The sequence below is a fragment of the Ursus americanus genome, chromosome 17 (assembly GCF_024610735.1).
Source record: "Ursus americanus isolate L20-20 chromosome 17, mUrsAme1.1.p, whole genome shotgun sequence".
Taxonomy (NCBI): Eukaryota; Metazoa; Chordata; class Mammalia; order Carnivora; family Ursidae; genus Ursus; species Ursus americanus.
In genome coordinates this window covers 35,302,920-35,317,511 of record NC_142143.1, presented here as the reverse complement: position 1 = coordinate 35,317,511, position 14,592 = coordinate 35,302,920, and the positions used below count along the sequence as shown (strand labels likewise).

Genomic DNA, 14,592 nt, shown 5'->3' with positions numbered 1-14,592 from the left:
GAGTTGGCTCGTTTTAAAGGCAACATAATGTATTGCAAATTCCTAAGCATGTTTTTCTACATAATAAAGAGTTCCTCTTCTTTAGTAAGTTGTTTCCTCAGCACCTCCTATTGTACTTTTATTTTTTTATAGTTTCTGGGTTTTATTTTATTTTTTTAAAAAGTTTTTTATTATGTTAGTCACCATACAGTATATCCTTAGTTTTTGATGTTATATTCCATGGCTCATTATTTGCCTATTGTACTTTTAAATGCAAAGTGATCAGTAGAGCGCCAGGGCTCCCTAAAACCTTAACGCAGTAGCAGGCTGCATCTACTACCATTTATAAAACTTTACAACGTTTTACAAATATTATTGTATGGTCCTTTTGTTTTTAATGATGATAAGCAAGCCCTTTTCATTTTGTAGTGATTGCAAGGAGACTGAAAGCAATATCCCTGTCTTCTCCCTCAGCTCACAAAGGTACCAAGGGAGACAACACTGCTAATGTCCGGTGACAACATTCTTCCATGATAGGGTCCCACAGAATCTGAAAAGCTTAATTCTTGCTGAGACACTGCTCAGTTTCCATCATCATTCAAGATTTGACACCAACAAGCTATGTGCTTCCACTTGGGAGAATGTCTGTAAATACCAAACGAAATTCTTATACCAAACTCTACTTTATGAAGACCATGGGGTAATATGGTGGGGGTACAAGGTAGCTTCAGCATCCATCCAGCTCTCAGGCTTCTGAATTTAAAACTGTAACAGCTGAGTACTAAATGTAAACATTTCATTGAAATGATCCATTGAAAGCCATGCTCCGTTATTTTCAAAACATTTTACTCATCTGAATTTCATATGGTACAAAAATATTACATGCTTAAACATGTTCAAATAGAAAGTTCTTTCAGTTCTTTGGGCCACCTTCCTTCAAAGGCAAATAAATAAGAAATAAATCATACTATGTAGAGCATACATAAAAAATTTTCTTTCAGAAGAATAAAAATATTTGGACATTTTATATTTAGTACAGCTTTCCAATCTATTTTATTTTAACAAATTTCGTTAACTGTTAAGAGGTATAGTACATATACAAAAGAACTCAGGGCAGATATTTTAACCCTTAATTAAAAACATGTCTGATTTAATTTTTTTCTTGTATTTTTTTAAGAAGATACTCCATTTGTAAGTTCAAGTTTGGTTGGCCCTTTTTAGTCTTTTTGCTCAATATTTTGAATGTTTCCATTTTCTTCTTTTTATAGAGCCTTTGAGCTTCTTCTCTCTCTTGTTTTCTCTTCTCAAATTCCTAAAATTATTAACATACGTAATTTCCGTTAGTAACAAACAACAGACATATTTCAGTAATTGTGTTGAAATACCTATCACCATGCAAATCCTTTAGGCTTGTCTTATATTTTGCAAAATGGGAGGGGTTACCTGTCACCAAAGTAGTGTACCCTCTTTGCCTTTACACTACAATGCATGCTATAACATAGAATAATGTAAACTTGGGGGCGCCTGGGTGGCGCAGTCGTTAAGCGTCTGCCTTTGGCTCAGGGCGTGATCCCGGCGTTATGGGATCGAGCCCCACATCAGGCTCCTCTGCTGGGAGCCTGCTTCTTTCTCTCCCACTCCCCCTGCTTGTGTTCCCTCTCTCGCTGGCTGTCTCTCTCTGTCAAATAAATAAATAAAATCTTAAAAAATAAAAATAAAAAAAAAAAGAAGAATGTAAACTTATTACAAATTTTTAATTCTTTGGGTACAACTAAAATTAGAGCACAGAGGAAAGAAGGCATATTTATATAAGATTTCATCATTTAATTAGATCTGCTAGAGTTAGAAGAGACTTTAGAGATTACCTACTCCATATAATACAAAAATCTTCACTTCCAGAATATCTGGTATTCTTTTTAATTTGCCATCTGACAGATTTAATTCAGGAAATATTTACTGACTATACACTAGGCAAAACACTGCTAGGCATTATGATTTTTATTAAGAATTATCACGCTCATTTGATTTGCTAAGATAAAGACGCAAATTCATTTGAGCATAAGAAAAATAATTCAAATTTATATGTAAACCTGAAAAGCAGTACTTGAAATGCAGAACATTTTACTAAATTAAATGCAAAACTTAAATGAAAGTTCTTAAATAATGCAGTATGTACACAGTTTCGCAATTTCCCTGGTAACATATACAGCCCCCAAATGACACAGCTTGTATTTGCATGATAACATAATTATCTTAGTGCTTTCCCATCAGAGCATATTCCATTCTTGTAAAACTTTCATGCTAGGCTATTATCTTTATCTAACAGATGAGAAGCTGATTCTCAATGATACTGAAAGTGACTTGCCCCAAATCCCAAATACCTGGTAGAGCCAAGTCTCATATCTAGATTTTGTGAATTCAAAGCCTGATTAGCACTCTTTATGAATAGTACTTCATTTATTTTAATAAGCACAAAAGATCTGGAACTTATTTGCGAATATAGGTATATACGGTCTAGTTTACCTCTATGGAGTTTCTCCAAACACAGTAAAAAAAAAAATTAAACAGTCTTACCATCTATTATGGGTGTTTCTTTGATTTCTTGTGGTTGGGTATTAGCTTTTATACTGACATTCGATATCTGTAAATTCTAAGAAACTGTCAATTTTCATGACTACAAAGCCCTAGTATTTATAACGAAAACTTTAAAAGGATACTAAATGTTTTATAGTATAATGGTCCTTACCTTATCTATTTACTACATTTATACTATTTACAAAGGTGGCAAATATCAGATGGTTGGTTAGAAAAGAGTATAATGTAAAAAGCTATGAAACAAATGTCTAGTACTTACTTAGAGAAATGTTTCTGCTTCACCCTACCAGTTCAAGCATAGAGAATTTTAGATGTTAAACGTCCAGATTTCTTATACAAATTCTAAAGCTTAGACATAAATTATGTCAGTGCCATCTTTAAACTAGTTTGTTTGTTTGTTTGTTTTTTAAAGATTTTATTTATTTATTCAACAGAGAGAGAGAGACAGCCAGCGAGAGAGGGAACACAAGCAGGGGGAGTGGGAGAGGAAGAAGCAGGCTCATAGCAGAAGAGCCTGATGTGGGGCTCGATCCCATAAAGCCGGGATCACGCCCTGAGCCGAAGGCAGACGCTTAACCGCTGTGCCACCCAGGCGCCCCTTTAAAGTAGTTTTTGATTGGTGTGCTATCCTTTTTAAAGTGACAGATCAATACTCCTTCAATACAAAAAATAAAAACCACAGAATAAACAAAATTTTGTTGAAGCTGTGGATAATTTTATTGTACTCATTTGAAAAAGACATGTAATTTTGGGTTTCTGAATAATAAAAAGTGGTAATTTTTTGCTAAGTTAATCTAGGAAGCTTTTTAATAAGCAAGAACAACTCTAGAGAAAAATATTCTAATGCCTCCCTCTGGTTTTTACTTACTTCAATGTAAAATTATGATAATCATCTACACTTTTCTTAGATCAGTAGGTCTCAAATTTTATTATACTAAGAATTTCTTGAGGCACTTGTTAAAAGTGCGACTTCTTGGACCATACTCTTGAAAAACGTCCCATATGCTCATAACCTATGAGCAGTGTCTTTAAAATCCTATTCTTGACCAACTAGTATCTCTTCTCAAAGATAATATAAATGATCAAGGAATTTGACTGTTGAAATTCTCCAGCTCTGCTCAAACTACTCATTTATTCAGCAACTATTTACAGAGGACATACTATATGCACATATTAAGAAACACAGCTTTATACACATCTACATTTAGAATAAATTTAAAAAAAAAGGATCTAAGAATTTTAAAAGATCTTACTTGTTTCTTAGCAGCACGCTCAGCCTGTACTTGTTCATATTCTTCCTGTGCTTTTTGATTTGATGTTTTCTTTTTATTTTTCCTTGAAATAGTAATAGAGTTTTTTAAGATAAAGATATGTAAGTCAAAGGATTAAAAGTGACGTAACCAAAATTATGATGCTGATGCAAATTAATAGAGCAAGGAAGACTGGTTGGCAGAAAGAGAACAGAATCTTATCAGTAAAATGTCCAAATAACATGCTAAAAATAGAGTTATAGCTTTCAAGATATCATTAAAAAATGGTAAATGGAGACTCTTGGAGAAATATTTCAACCAGGGACAATAGAGAAAGCTTTGAAAGATCCTAAAATGTTGACAAACAAACAGGAAACCAGCACAATGGCAGAAATGACAGACTGAAAAAGGCATTAAATTGAAGGATGTGATAGAAGTTATGGATGACATGAACTTTAATCCCAAAGTGCTTTGATCATCTCTAATTCATCTACTCAGTCGTGAATGACCACACCTTGAAGGTAGTCCCCATTTAAAACTGTTCTATCTTGGAAGTACTTCTCACCTCTCTGATGTCTCTAGACACTTAGACTCAGATTCCATCCATTTCCTCAAGCTATCTGATTTAGTAATTAATCTTCCTTTTCCCAGTCTCAATTTTTCACTACGCCAACTCACAACCACAATAAAACATATTTCAGCAGCTGCTTTCTTAACAAATGCATAAATTACTCATCACCAGACTCTATGTACTCTTCTATCAGTCTTTTCTTTGTCCTTTCACAGCCAAGTACTTAGAAAGAATAGTGAATAGACTACAATAATCACTTCACCCTCCTTTTTTTTTTCCTTCACATTCACTCCTTAACTCTTTTCAATCTGGTGTTTGCTCTCTAAAATGAAACAGTTCTTGCCAAAACGGTGATGACCTTCTCACCAAATATGAAGATTGAGTCAATGGGCACTATTCAGTCTCATTTAACTGGCCATTCACTACTTTTGAAAATTTCACTCCCTTAGTTCTATTAACATTTTTTTTCTCCTGATCATTTTTTTCTTCCTTGCTCTAGGCTTTTCTCCAAGTGTTTCTCTCTTCTTGGTCTCCATTCTTTGGACAGTCATATCCATGACCATAGCTTCAGACGCCACATGGATGCAAGGTCAAAATCTTAGTAAGGGTTATCTATTAAAATCTCTCCAAAATCACCGTCCCAAGTAACAACTGGATTTTCTGCTGGTTTAGGTTTCAATAGTTTTTTAACTTGAGAGATGTGTAGAGAAAGCTTTATAAATTAGCTCTTATAAAACTGGAGTGCTATACAGTTGTGCCATTTGTTTTTCAATTGTGACCAAGTCTATGTCCTCTGGAAAAAAATCCAGAATAGTATTAACAGCAGCAGTTAACATCCATGAAGCACTTCCTACATACCATACGCCTTTTTAAGCACCTTATATAAGTGAACTCACTTCCCAACATCATGAGATGGGTCAGATATACCATGGGGTCTATATGAATAATCCATTCTAGAATTGTACAACACGGCAGCTCTGAATTACATACTTATTATTACCACTTCCATTTCAGAGAAGAAAACACCAGGCACCAATATGTGTCTAGCCCCAGAGTCTGATATTAACCACTACACTGTAATACCTCTTAAAAGTTATTTTTTTTTAACATGTATTAATAACAGGAGTTAACCACAGTCCAAAAAAGTTAAATATACTCAAGAGGCTGAAATCCAAAACCCAGATCTTTTCATTCCAATTTCATTACTTCTTTCATTAACCTAAACTAGCCTAACACAGTCATTTAGGCTAAAAGGAAGCTTCCCTGAAAATATTTTCACATAATCCACTGTGATTTCTATAATACCTTAAATAAGAAAAATTGCAATTCCATAAGCTGTCCTATAATCTCTTTCATCAAACACTACTTATATCTACAATAAAGGATTTGAGTTGGTTAAGCATCTGACTCTTGATTTAAACTCAAGTCATGATCTCATGGTCTTGAGACTGAGCCCCATTTTGGGCTCTGCACTCAGCAGGGAGTCTGCTTGAGATTCTATCTCCCTCTCCCTCTGCCCCTCCTCCCTTTCACTCTCACTTTCTAAAATAAATAAATAAAATTTTAAAACAGTTTTTAAAATAAAGGATTTGAAAAGAAGATAATACATACTTTATTCCTATACTACATTGTTCTGCTGACTGAGGTTGCTCAAAACTACAATGTTCTTCTGACAAAGCTTGGTCGATGTCACATTGCTCCTTTGGCAAAGGCTGATCAGCTAGTTCTTTTGACAAAGGCTGTTCAACTTTCCTAAGTGGCTTCCTGAGTCTTTTCTCTTCAGCTAAGTAAAGATGTTTCAGATGCTCAGGGTATCGATCTGTGAACTGGGATTCCTGTAAGGTTTGAGCCTTCTTTTCCCTCCATAGCAATTTCTTGTAATTTTGCTGAATCTTCAGTTTTCTTCGGAATGCAAACCCTTGTCCTATTGAAGAATATCAGTCATAAATTACTTTCTCAGAAAATAAACTGCATGAAAAACATAGCTGCTAATTTAAAATGGAAAACTTTTTACATCATCACATTCAGAAGCTAGAATTACACTAATTTGCTCTAAAAGATCATTTCAAGAAAACAAGTTTAAGGGAATGAAATGAATAGTATGTTGGTCCTTTGCAAAAAGACCTGGATAACATCAGTCATGCATGCTCAGTGATAATCCCAGAGGAGAAAATGACTACTGTTGCACGACTTCAATTTACTGTACCCAAAATCAAAACAAATTCTTTAATTCATCTAAAACAGTTAATCTGGGTCTTCAATACTTAAAAATAACCGCTCACATAAATTACTTTACCTTACAGAAACACTATATGACTTATTTTCTAAAGTAATTCCTACAAGAGAGATGCTGTATGATTTTCTGTACAGCTAGCAGTTATGAGAAAGCGGAACTTAATTTAAAACTTATACATTCCAAATGGAATTTGAGGAAACCTGCTGACAGCAAGAAAAATAAAATCACAAACCAAGCGAAGCAAAGGAAAATCAGTAAGAAGACTGGAAAGTTCTGGACCCACAGATGCTCTGCTTACGGTGTCACAAGAAAACTGTAGAGAAAATTCTGATCAAGAATGGGGTTAAGTCGGGTGAGACGCTTAAAGAATTAGTTAGCAACACTGACTCGTCTTCCCAGTCACAGTTCTGGGAGCCCCACGGCTTCTGGGTTTAAGAATGGGTTCCTCTGCTCCAAGGGGGGGCCGGGTCTGGTTCCTAAATCCTTCTTCCCTGCTTCAGCGGGTAGCCTATCCTAAATTTCGCAGGCCTAAAGATTTGTAAAAGGCTGTCTTCTCACATACCCTCGCGAACGCTCCCCACGAAGGCGTGAGGATGATTAGGTCGCCACTTCCTCTGCTTCACGTTATTCTTAAATCCGACGGAAGAAACTCCTTGGCTACGCGATTCCAAATCCCCTGCCGACCATCCTGCTATCGGCCTCACCGGCGCCATGGCACACCAACCAAGTCGCCAGAAAAACGCAACGGACGCTGTTAAAATATGTCATGAGACAAATGCAATCAATCACCCAACTAGAGTCCAGATCGGAGTTCTATTCATCCGGTCTGTGTTACTTGCGACCGAGTCCTCGCCTTGCGGCTACGTTTGCGCCACCTACAGCCCTGGAGGGTGAGCGTCATGGCGGCTTCTTTCGCGCTCCCGGTGACCCAGGACCTGTTCACGTTGCGTGCAAAGTTGCAGGAGCTGCTGCAGTTCCTGAGGAAAGCCCTGTCCATTTCCAATGCACATACGGTGGACTTCTACACGGAGTCCGTGTGGGACCAACTGGTCGACTTGCCCCCGGAGACCGTGCTGGGTGTACTGAGAAAGTCAGTGGCGGAGGCGGAGGCGGAGGCGGAGGCCCGACCGTCGGAGGCGCGCCTCCTGGTGGAAGCAGAGAAGAGATCAGGTAAATGGCAGGTGGGCGGGGCGGGCAGGGACCGGAGAGATGGTCCCGCCTAGCCAAGCGTCTCCCTAGCGTTAGAAGAGCGGAAACAGGTGTGCTGTAGAGCGGGCAGAGGCTGGTTTGGGGGCAGCGGAAGTGGGGTCAGGTTCGTGGCTGGGTGGGCCCGGGACGTTCTTCCGGATTATCTCTATCATCCTTGGGTCCCCGTGTGGTTTACTCAGTTTAAAGAGAACAGGAAATCGCTCGGGGGCGTTTCTTTGAGTAATTCGACAATTTCTTGACTGGAAAGAAATGCTTAGAGATTCCGCACAATGCTTAGAGATTCCGCATGGAAACGGCAGAAGATAAATCAATACTTAATGAAACACACCAAGATAATTTCAAATACTGATAATGGCCAAGAAAAAATAAAAAAAGTTAAATGAAATAGCGATTGTGTGAGGAGTCTGCTTTAATTTAGGTGGTCAGAAGCATGAGAAGGCGCCAGCCTGCCGTGAGCCACAGGAAAGGATTTCAGGCTCTGGGAACCGCGGAGGCACCGAATAGCCGGGCTGGTTGAGGGTTCAGGAGGAAAGTATGAGTGGCGAGAGCCAGGCACCGGGAGATGTCAGGTGTGATCAGTGTGATGGGAAACCTTTGGAAGAACTTTATGTCACTTACATTTGAAAAAAATAATTTTAATAGTTATTTGATTATTTGAGGAACAGACTAATGTAGCAACAACTGAGGCCGGGTAGAAGGCTTTTTCAGTAGTACAAGAAAGAGATGATTTATCAGGGATTAGGATGGTAGTAGTGAAGAACTGGAATATGGACTAGTTCACTTGAAACTGTTACAATGTATCTGCTATGTGCCTTGAATTTTTGTAGGCTCTCGGGTTTCTTGCCCTCGAGAAACTTAGATTCTGCTAAGGTGAGTCCATTTTAGAAGTAGAATGATGAGAGGACACCATAAGCCTTCTGGGATTTCTCCTATTTTGCTTCTAGGCATTCCCAACCTTGCCCTTGGTAGTAAACTTTATTCACCGAGCATTCTCCAAAATGCAAAGTACCACTAGAGGGGCCTCCTGTTACAGGACTTGGTAAATACTGGTTTATTTAAAGTTACTGTTTCTTGTTGAAAAGTTAGACATCAGTTTGCTCTCGTAATACCCAGTACTTCTGGTAACATGGCAGCTTGGAGACTGTGTCCGTCCTCTAAACCTGTGTATTTCTAGCACCTAATAAAATATCTGGCTCAGTGTACATTTGTTGAATAAATGAATGAATGAATGACTCATGGTAGCTTCCCAAAAAAGAAAGGAAACTGCAATTAAATATGAAGCCCAAGACTTTCATATGGGGTTTCACACAATGGAAGAATTAAATTGTTTACATATGCTAATAATAATAATATTATTTGATATTTTTATGCACCCTGCGGTGTGCGAAGTATTTTCTTGCATATTTTCTTTTTCAACATTTAACATTAAAGATATATCAGGCTTGCAAGATGGGTTCTGTTTTCTCCTATTTGTGAAATTGCAACTTGAAGTTTGCAGTTTGCCAGGGTCACAGCAATGGAGATTCCAACCTGGGTCATCTGAGGTTTTTGCCACTGTGTTAAAAATTTACTCTGAATTATTTAGGAGTAAATTACAAAGGCCGTTTATTACAAAATCAACGTTTCTATTGACATGAATACATTCCTTATTTTTTGCTTTGTTTTTATTGTTTCCCCTTTAAAAATGTAAGAATTGTTTTGTTCACTGCTGTATCCCTAGTACAATGCTTGGTCAGTATAAATGGTTAATAATATTTGGTGAATGAATGCATGAATTATACCACTTATTCATTCTTCTGGGCTAGGAATAAAGTACTGCCATCTTTTGGGAAACCTTATCACCAATTTTTTATTTATCCAACAATGGAGTCTAGACTACATTGTTTACTTTTGAAAAGTTTCTAGCTCTGTAAACTTTTATACAAAATATTCAATTTCACAAATGGTCAGCTGCCTTTAGTATTAGAAAGAATGAATTTTTATAATTCATGCTTGTGAGGAATACTAATTTTTGTTCATGCGAATATCAAAGATTGGCATTTTTCTCTATCACTATATGAGGTCTGTTGTTTGTGTCAGAGAAGAGCAGTTTTTCCTCTTATTTTGTATCTTATTAAAGCTTACATCACATGGTTGCTATGTACAGTATAATTTAGCAGTTAGATTTTTAGGCTTTTGTTCAGATGTGGTTCAAATTCCAGTTCTACCACTTACTAGCTCTATAACTTGGGGAAGTTTGTTCATTCATTCAGCAAACATTTACTAAGTGTCTGCTGTGTGTAAAGAGCACTTTTCTAGGAGCTAGAGAAGTAGCAGCAAATAAACAACAACCCCTACCTTCAACTCGCTTGCATTCTGGAGGGAAGAGACTTTGTTTGTTTGTTTGTTAAATGCTACAGAAAAATCAGGTAGAGAAGAGTAGATAGGGGAAGTGCAGGAGGAAAGTATGTTTGCAATTTTATTTTATTTTAAGATTTTATTTGTTTATTTGATAGAGAAAGAGACAGCCAGCGAGAGAGGGAACACAAGCAGGGGGAGTGGGAGAGGAAGAAGCAGGCTCCCAGCCAAGGAGCCCGATGCGGGGCTCGATCCCAGGATCCTGGGATCACGCCCTGAGCTGAAGGCAGACACTTAACGACTGAGCCACTCAGGCGCCCCATGCAATTTTAAATAGGTTGTTCCAGCAAGGATTCATGTAGATAACTAGAAAAGAGACCCCGATAAAGGAGAAAAATGAGTCATGAAGCTATTTGGAGGGGAAGTGTTACAGACAGAACAGGAAGTACAGTGGCCTCAGGTGAAAGCGTGCACAGTGTGTTTGAGGAGCACCAAGGAGACTGGAATGGATTTCCATCAGGGACTCACAAGAAGTATGGTTTTCTGCTGGTTCTGTATGAGGAGTTGCAAATAAACATAATTCCCAGAGCTGCACTGAGTTAATGCACAGTATGTGAAAGTACACTAGCAGATGTTTGGCCCAATCATTTGGTGTTTTATGAGACCAAGTTGTTTCTGTAGATCCTCAGCATAGCTATGTTAGTAGATTTCACTTGCCAGGTGATGTTATGGCCTGGTCAGCATCCTGAAAGTTTCTTCTCCACTGTCCATCTAAAAAAAAAACTAGAGAAAAAAACTTATTTCTCTAAAATAAAAAGGAAAGATGTTGAAAATAACGATATTTTGTGGGCATAAATCACAAGTTTATGGATTGAATTGGCCCCACCTCCAAATTCATGTGTTAGAATCTTAACCCCCCATTGCGACTGGATTTGGAAATAGGGTCTTTAAGGAGGCAGTTAGGATTAAATGAGGTCAGTAAGGGTGGAGCCCTAATCCAACAGGAAAAGGAAGAGACATCAGGAGGGCACACATAGAGAAAAACTGTATGAGGACAGAGTGAGAAGGCAGCCATCTGCAAGCCAAGGATAGAAGTTTCACCAGGAACTAACTCTGCCATCACCTCTATCCTCCAGCTTCCAGAACTCTGAGAAAATAAATTTCTGTGGTTGAAGCCACCCAGTCTGATATTTTGTTATAATAGCTAGAGCACACTAACGCAATGTGCTTTGCAGACAAGACTGTGAGGGTTCAGATCCTGGCTCCACTTCTTGTTAGTTTTGTTAACTTGGACTTCAACTCTTTGTGCTTTGATTCCTTATCTGTAATAGGGATAATTATAGTGCCTATTAATGGGGTCCTATGAAAATAACATGAGTTTAATACAATAATGCCCAACAGATAACAGCACTTAACTCATTCATTTATTTGACTCATGTTTATTGAGCACCTTCTACCAGGCTCTGTTCTAGGCCGTACAATTATGACACTGGATGTAACAAAATTCCTGCCACATAGAGCTTATGTTTAAGTGAGAGTAGATATATAGTAAACCATATGTGTGTGTGTGTGTGTGTGTGTGTGGATTTATATGTACATAAATAAGTGAGATCGAGTGGCAGTAAATACAATGAGGAAAAACAAAGCAGGGAAGGGGAAGTGAAGATGATGGATGTGTAGTAGAGAGAAATGCTGTTCTGGATTGGGTGACCAGGGAAATCTTCTCTAGCAAGACAAAAAAAATTGAACAGAAACTTGGAGAAAGTGAGGGGAGCCAGTCATGCAACTAAGTGAGGGAAGAGTGTTTTAGGCCAAGTGAAGCACAAGCTGCAGTGTGTTGGGTGTGTTGGAAGCACAGGAGAATGGTCCAGGTGAGACTGCTAAGAAATAAGGTTTGAGAGGTGGTCTGGAGCAACTTTATATAGGGCTTTGGAGGGCCTATGAAGGCTTGGCCTTTACTCTGAGCTAAATGGAATGCTCTTTAAGGATTTTGTGGGGGTGTGATACGTGATTTATGTTTTAAAGGTATGGCTCTGGCTTCTATGTGGAGAAGAAGCTTTCAGAAGTGGAGGCTGGAAGCAGGAAGACACGATATGAGGCTAATAAAATTACTTCACATAATAGCAACTTGAAGAGGTCAGATAGTTTCTTTAGCAGATAATAATGATAAACAGTGGCCAGATTATTAAAAAAAAAAAAAAAGGCAAAAAACAACTACTGGAAGGGTCTGTAAGATGACCAAAGGTAGGTGGTAAGAGTTTACCATAGGAGGTTTCTACAATTGGGTAAGAACTGGGAGTTAATGGCTTTCTTGCTTTCTTTTGTGCCCCAAGCCCTGCTAGATCTGGCAGTGGAAAGCTGCATCCTTAACAGATCATGGTAGTAATGGCAAAGTTCAGGGATAGAGCAGATGGAAATTTAAGGGGTATGTTCTAGAAGCAGGACAGCCACAGAAAGGGCTGAGATCTAAAATATAAGCTCTGCCCTGTATGACTTCTGAGTTTAGAGGTTACGTGCGTGGCCACATGCAGAGTCCTGCAAAATTGCTGGCTAAACTAGGGGGATAGTGAACCTTTGAGAGAAAGAGCTTCTGGCGACATTTGCAAATTTATTGCACCTTTGACAGAGCAGGTTCCCCAGAGTGTACACAGCTTGGGTGGCAAAACTCAGGAGCCTAATTGAATTCATGTATTTAAGGAAAGAATTCAAGGTTTGTAGTGTAAGGGAATCCTGGAAACAAAGGTAACCATGGAGAGGGCGAGCCCTGCAATCTGACTATAAAATCTACCCAAGTCCTTGTCCGACTGCTGAACTGCACAGGTTCAGGGATACCCTCAGGGGCAGGCTAGTAAATTGGTGATTAAGCAGAGACATCAGCGCTTCACACTGATGGGAGATAGATTTCACACTTTGAGTCCAGACGAGTTAATTTCAACTACAACAGAACCCTTAAAAAGACAAAATGGATTCACTACAACAAATTATCTGCAATTCTGCTTTTTAAATCCAAAACTACTAGATGTGCAAAGAAACAGAAAGTGTGATTCATACTTAGGTAACTGATTCCAAGTGAGCCCCAATGTTGGATTTAAGTAGCTATGTTCACAGAATTAAAGACCAGTGTGACCCAGGGGGAAGAATGAGTTAATAGGAGCTGATCCTTTTGGGCTCAGGTGTTGGATTTAAGTGGGTATTGTAACTATATTCAAAGAACTAGAAGAAAGTATACTCCTAGGAATAATCTCGAAGAATTAAAGGAAAATATAGCATTAATGAATATTTAATTATATGAGCTACCTTGTAATTCTTTTAACTGGAAAAGTACATGCATATTGACACACAATTATATTACTGTTTTATATTATCTATTGCTGCATAACAAGTGACTTAAAACTACACAATCTCACGCAGTTTCTATGGGCCAGGAATTCTGGGAGCAGATTAACTGAGTGGATCTGGTTTGGGGACTCATGAGGTCACAGTCAAGATGTTGGCTGGGCTGCTGCAGTTGCTGATTGAGGCTGGTGGATTTGCCTTCATGATATCTCACATCGGTGGCTAGTTGATGCTTCCTATTGGCATGAGGCCTCATTTCTCACCATGTGCATGGAAGCTTTTGTGTTTGCACAATGTTCTTGTTTATGTCTGTGCTCAGACATGATTATGGAGTAGTCATGGTCATAGACCTTGTCTGATATTGGTATACTGTGACATTTTTCATATTCAGTAGAGAAGACTGTGACCTATATGTCAGTTCCTAGACAGTTATGAGCTGACATCTATCTATCACAGCTGATTTTTTCTTCCTTTTTCAGAAGTAAAATTTTACCTGTTTTGCAGAGTTGTAGTCAAGATTAAAGATGATGTACTATAGCACCCAATGTAGAACTGGGAATATAACATGGGTGCAATAAATTGTGGCTAATATAAGATAATGATGGTCGTAGTGATGATACTTATAGTGGTGATGGTGTCTTTCCTTGAAAGAAATAAATTGTCCGGAACTTCTGGAAATGTATATGGCCCCTGTAACAACCTGTATTCTCTGCCATATTAATAAATGTCACACTGTTGTTATTGTCCACTGGCTTGTTTGTAGTTGCAACTACATCATTAGCCGTATACACACCAAAGTACAGTGTTTGCTTTTTTCATTGTTGTATTCTCAGCACCTTGAACAGCTCTGGCATACAGATGAGGAAAGGAAATGATTCTTTAAGAATGAATGAAGTGATTTCACTCATATATGGAATTTAAGAAACAAAATAGAGGATCATAGGGGAAGAGAAGAAAAAATAGAACAAGACGAAACCAGAGAGGGAGAGAAACCATGAGAGACTCTTAATCATAGGTCAAACTGAGGTTTGCTGGAGGGGAAGGGGGTGGTGGGATGGGGTAACTGGGTGATGGACGTT

The 14,592-nt window shown here is 38.3% G+C and overlaps 2 protein-coding genes across 8 annotated transcripts in view; one reads left to right on the top strand and one right to left on the bottom strand.

The window, feature by feature from the left end:
- Positions 1-808: 808 nt before the first annotated feature.
- Positions 809-7,381, bottom strand: CCDC59 (coiled-coil domain containing 59). Its single transcript, XM_045780038.2, has 4 exons — positions 7,194-7,381; positions 6,007-6,319; positions 3,828-3,909; positions 809-1,291 (listed from the first exon to the last, which is right to left on the bottom strand). The coding sequence occupies exons 1-4, from the start codon at positions 7,342-7,344 to the stop codon at positions 1,130-1,132; spliced, it is 708 nt and encodes a 235-aa protein (XP_045635994.1). The 5' UTR covers positions 7,345-7,381; the 3' UTR covers positions 809-1,129.
- Positions 7,382-7,490: 109 nt separating this feature from the next.
- Positions 7,491-14,592, top strand: part of METTL25 (methyltransferase like 25) — a 137,376-nt gene continuing 130,274 nt past the window's right edge. For 6 of the 7 annotated variants that reach the window (XR_015727153.1, XR_015727152.1, XR_015727151.1 and 3 more), the window contains exon 1: positions 7,491-7,801. Coding sequence is in view for 2 of the 7 variants with exons in the window: in XM_045780037.2 (XP_045635993.2) it covers positions 7,531-7,801 (271 nt within the window). In the remaining 5 variants the exon portion in view is untranslated. The remainder of the gene's footprint in view (positions 7,802-14,592) is intronic. The other variant, XR_015727154.1, reaches the window with a different exon arrangement.

Excerpts from the sequence above, each read along its gene's own strand:
- CCDC59 (XM_045780038.2), bottom strand. The coding sequence starts at position 7,344 with ATGGCGCCGGTGAGGCCGATAGCAGGATGGTCGGCAGGGGATTTGGAA. Across the intron at positions 6,320-7,193 it reads CGTGGGGAGCGTTCGCGAGG|GACAAGGGTTTGCATTCCGA; the intron begins GTATGTGAGAAG and ends ATTCTTCAATAG. Across the intron at positions 1,292-3,827 it reads AGCGTGCTGCTAAGAAACAA|GAATTTGAGAAGAGAAAACA; the intron begins GTAAGATCTTTT and ends TAATAATTTTAG.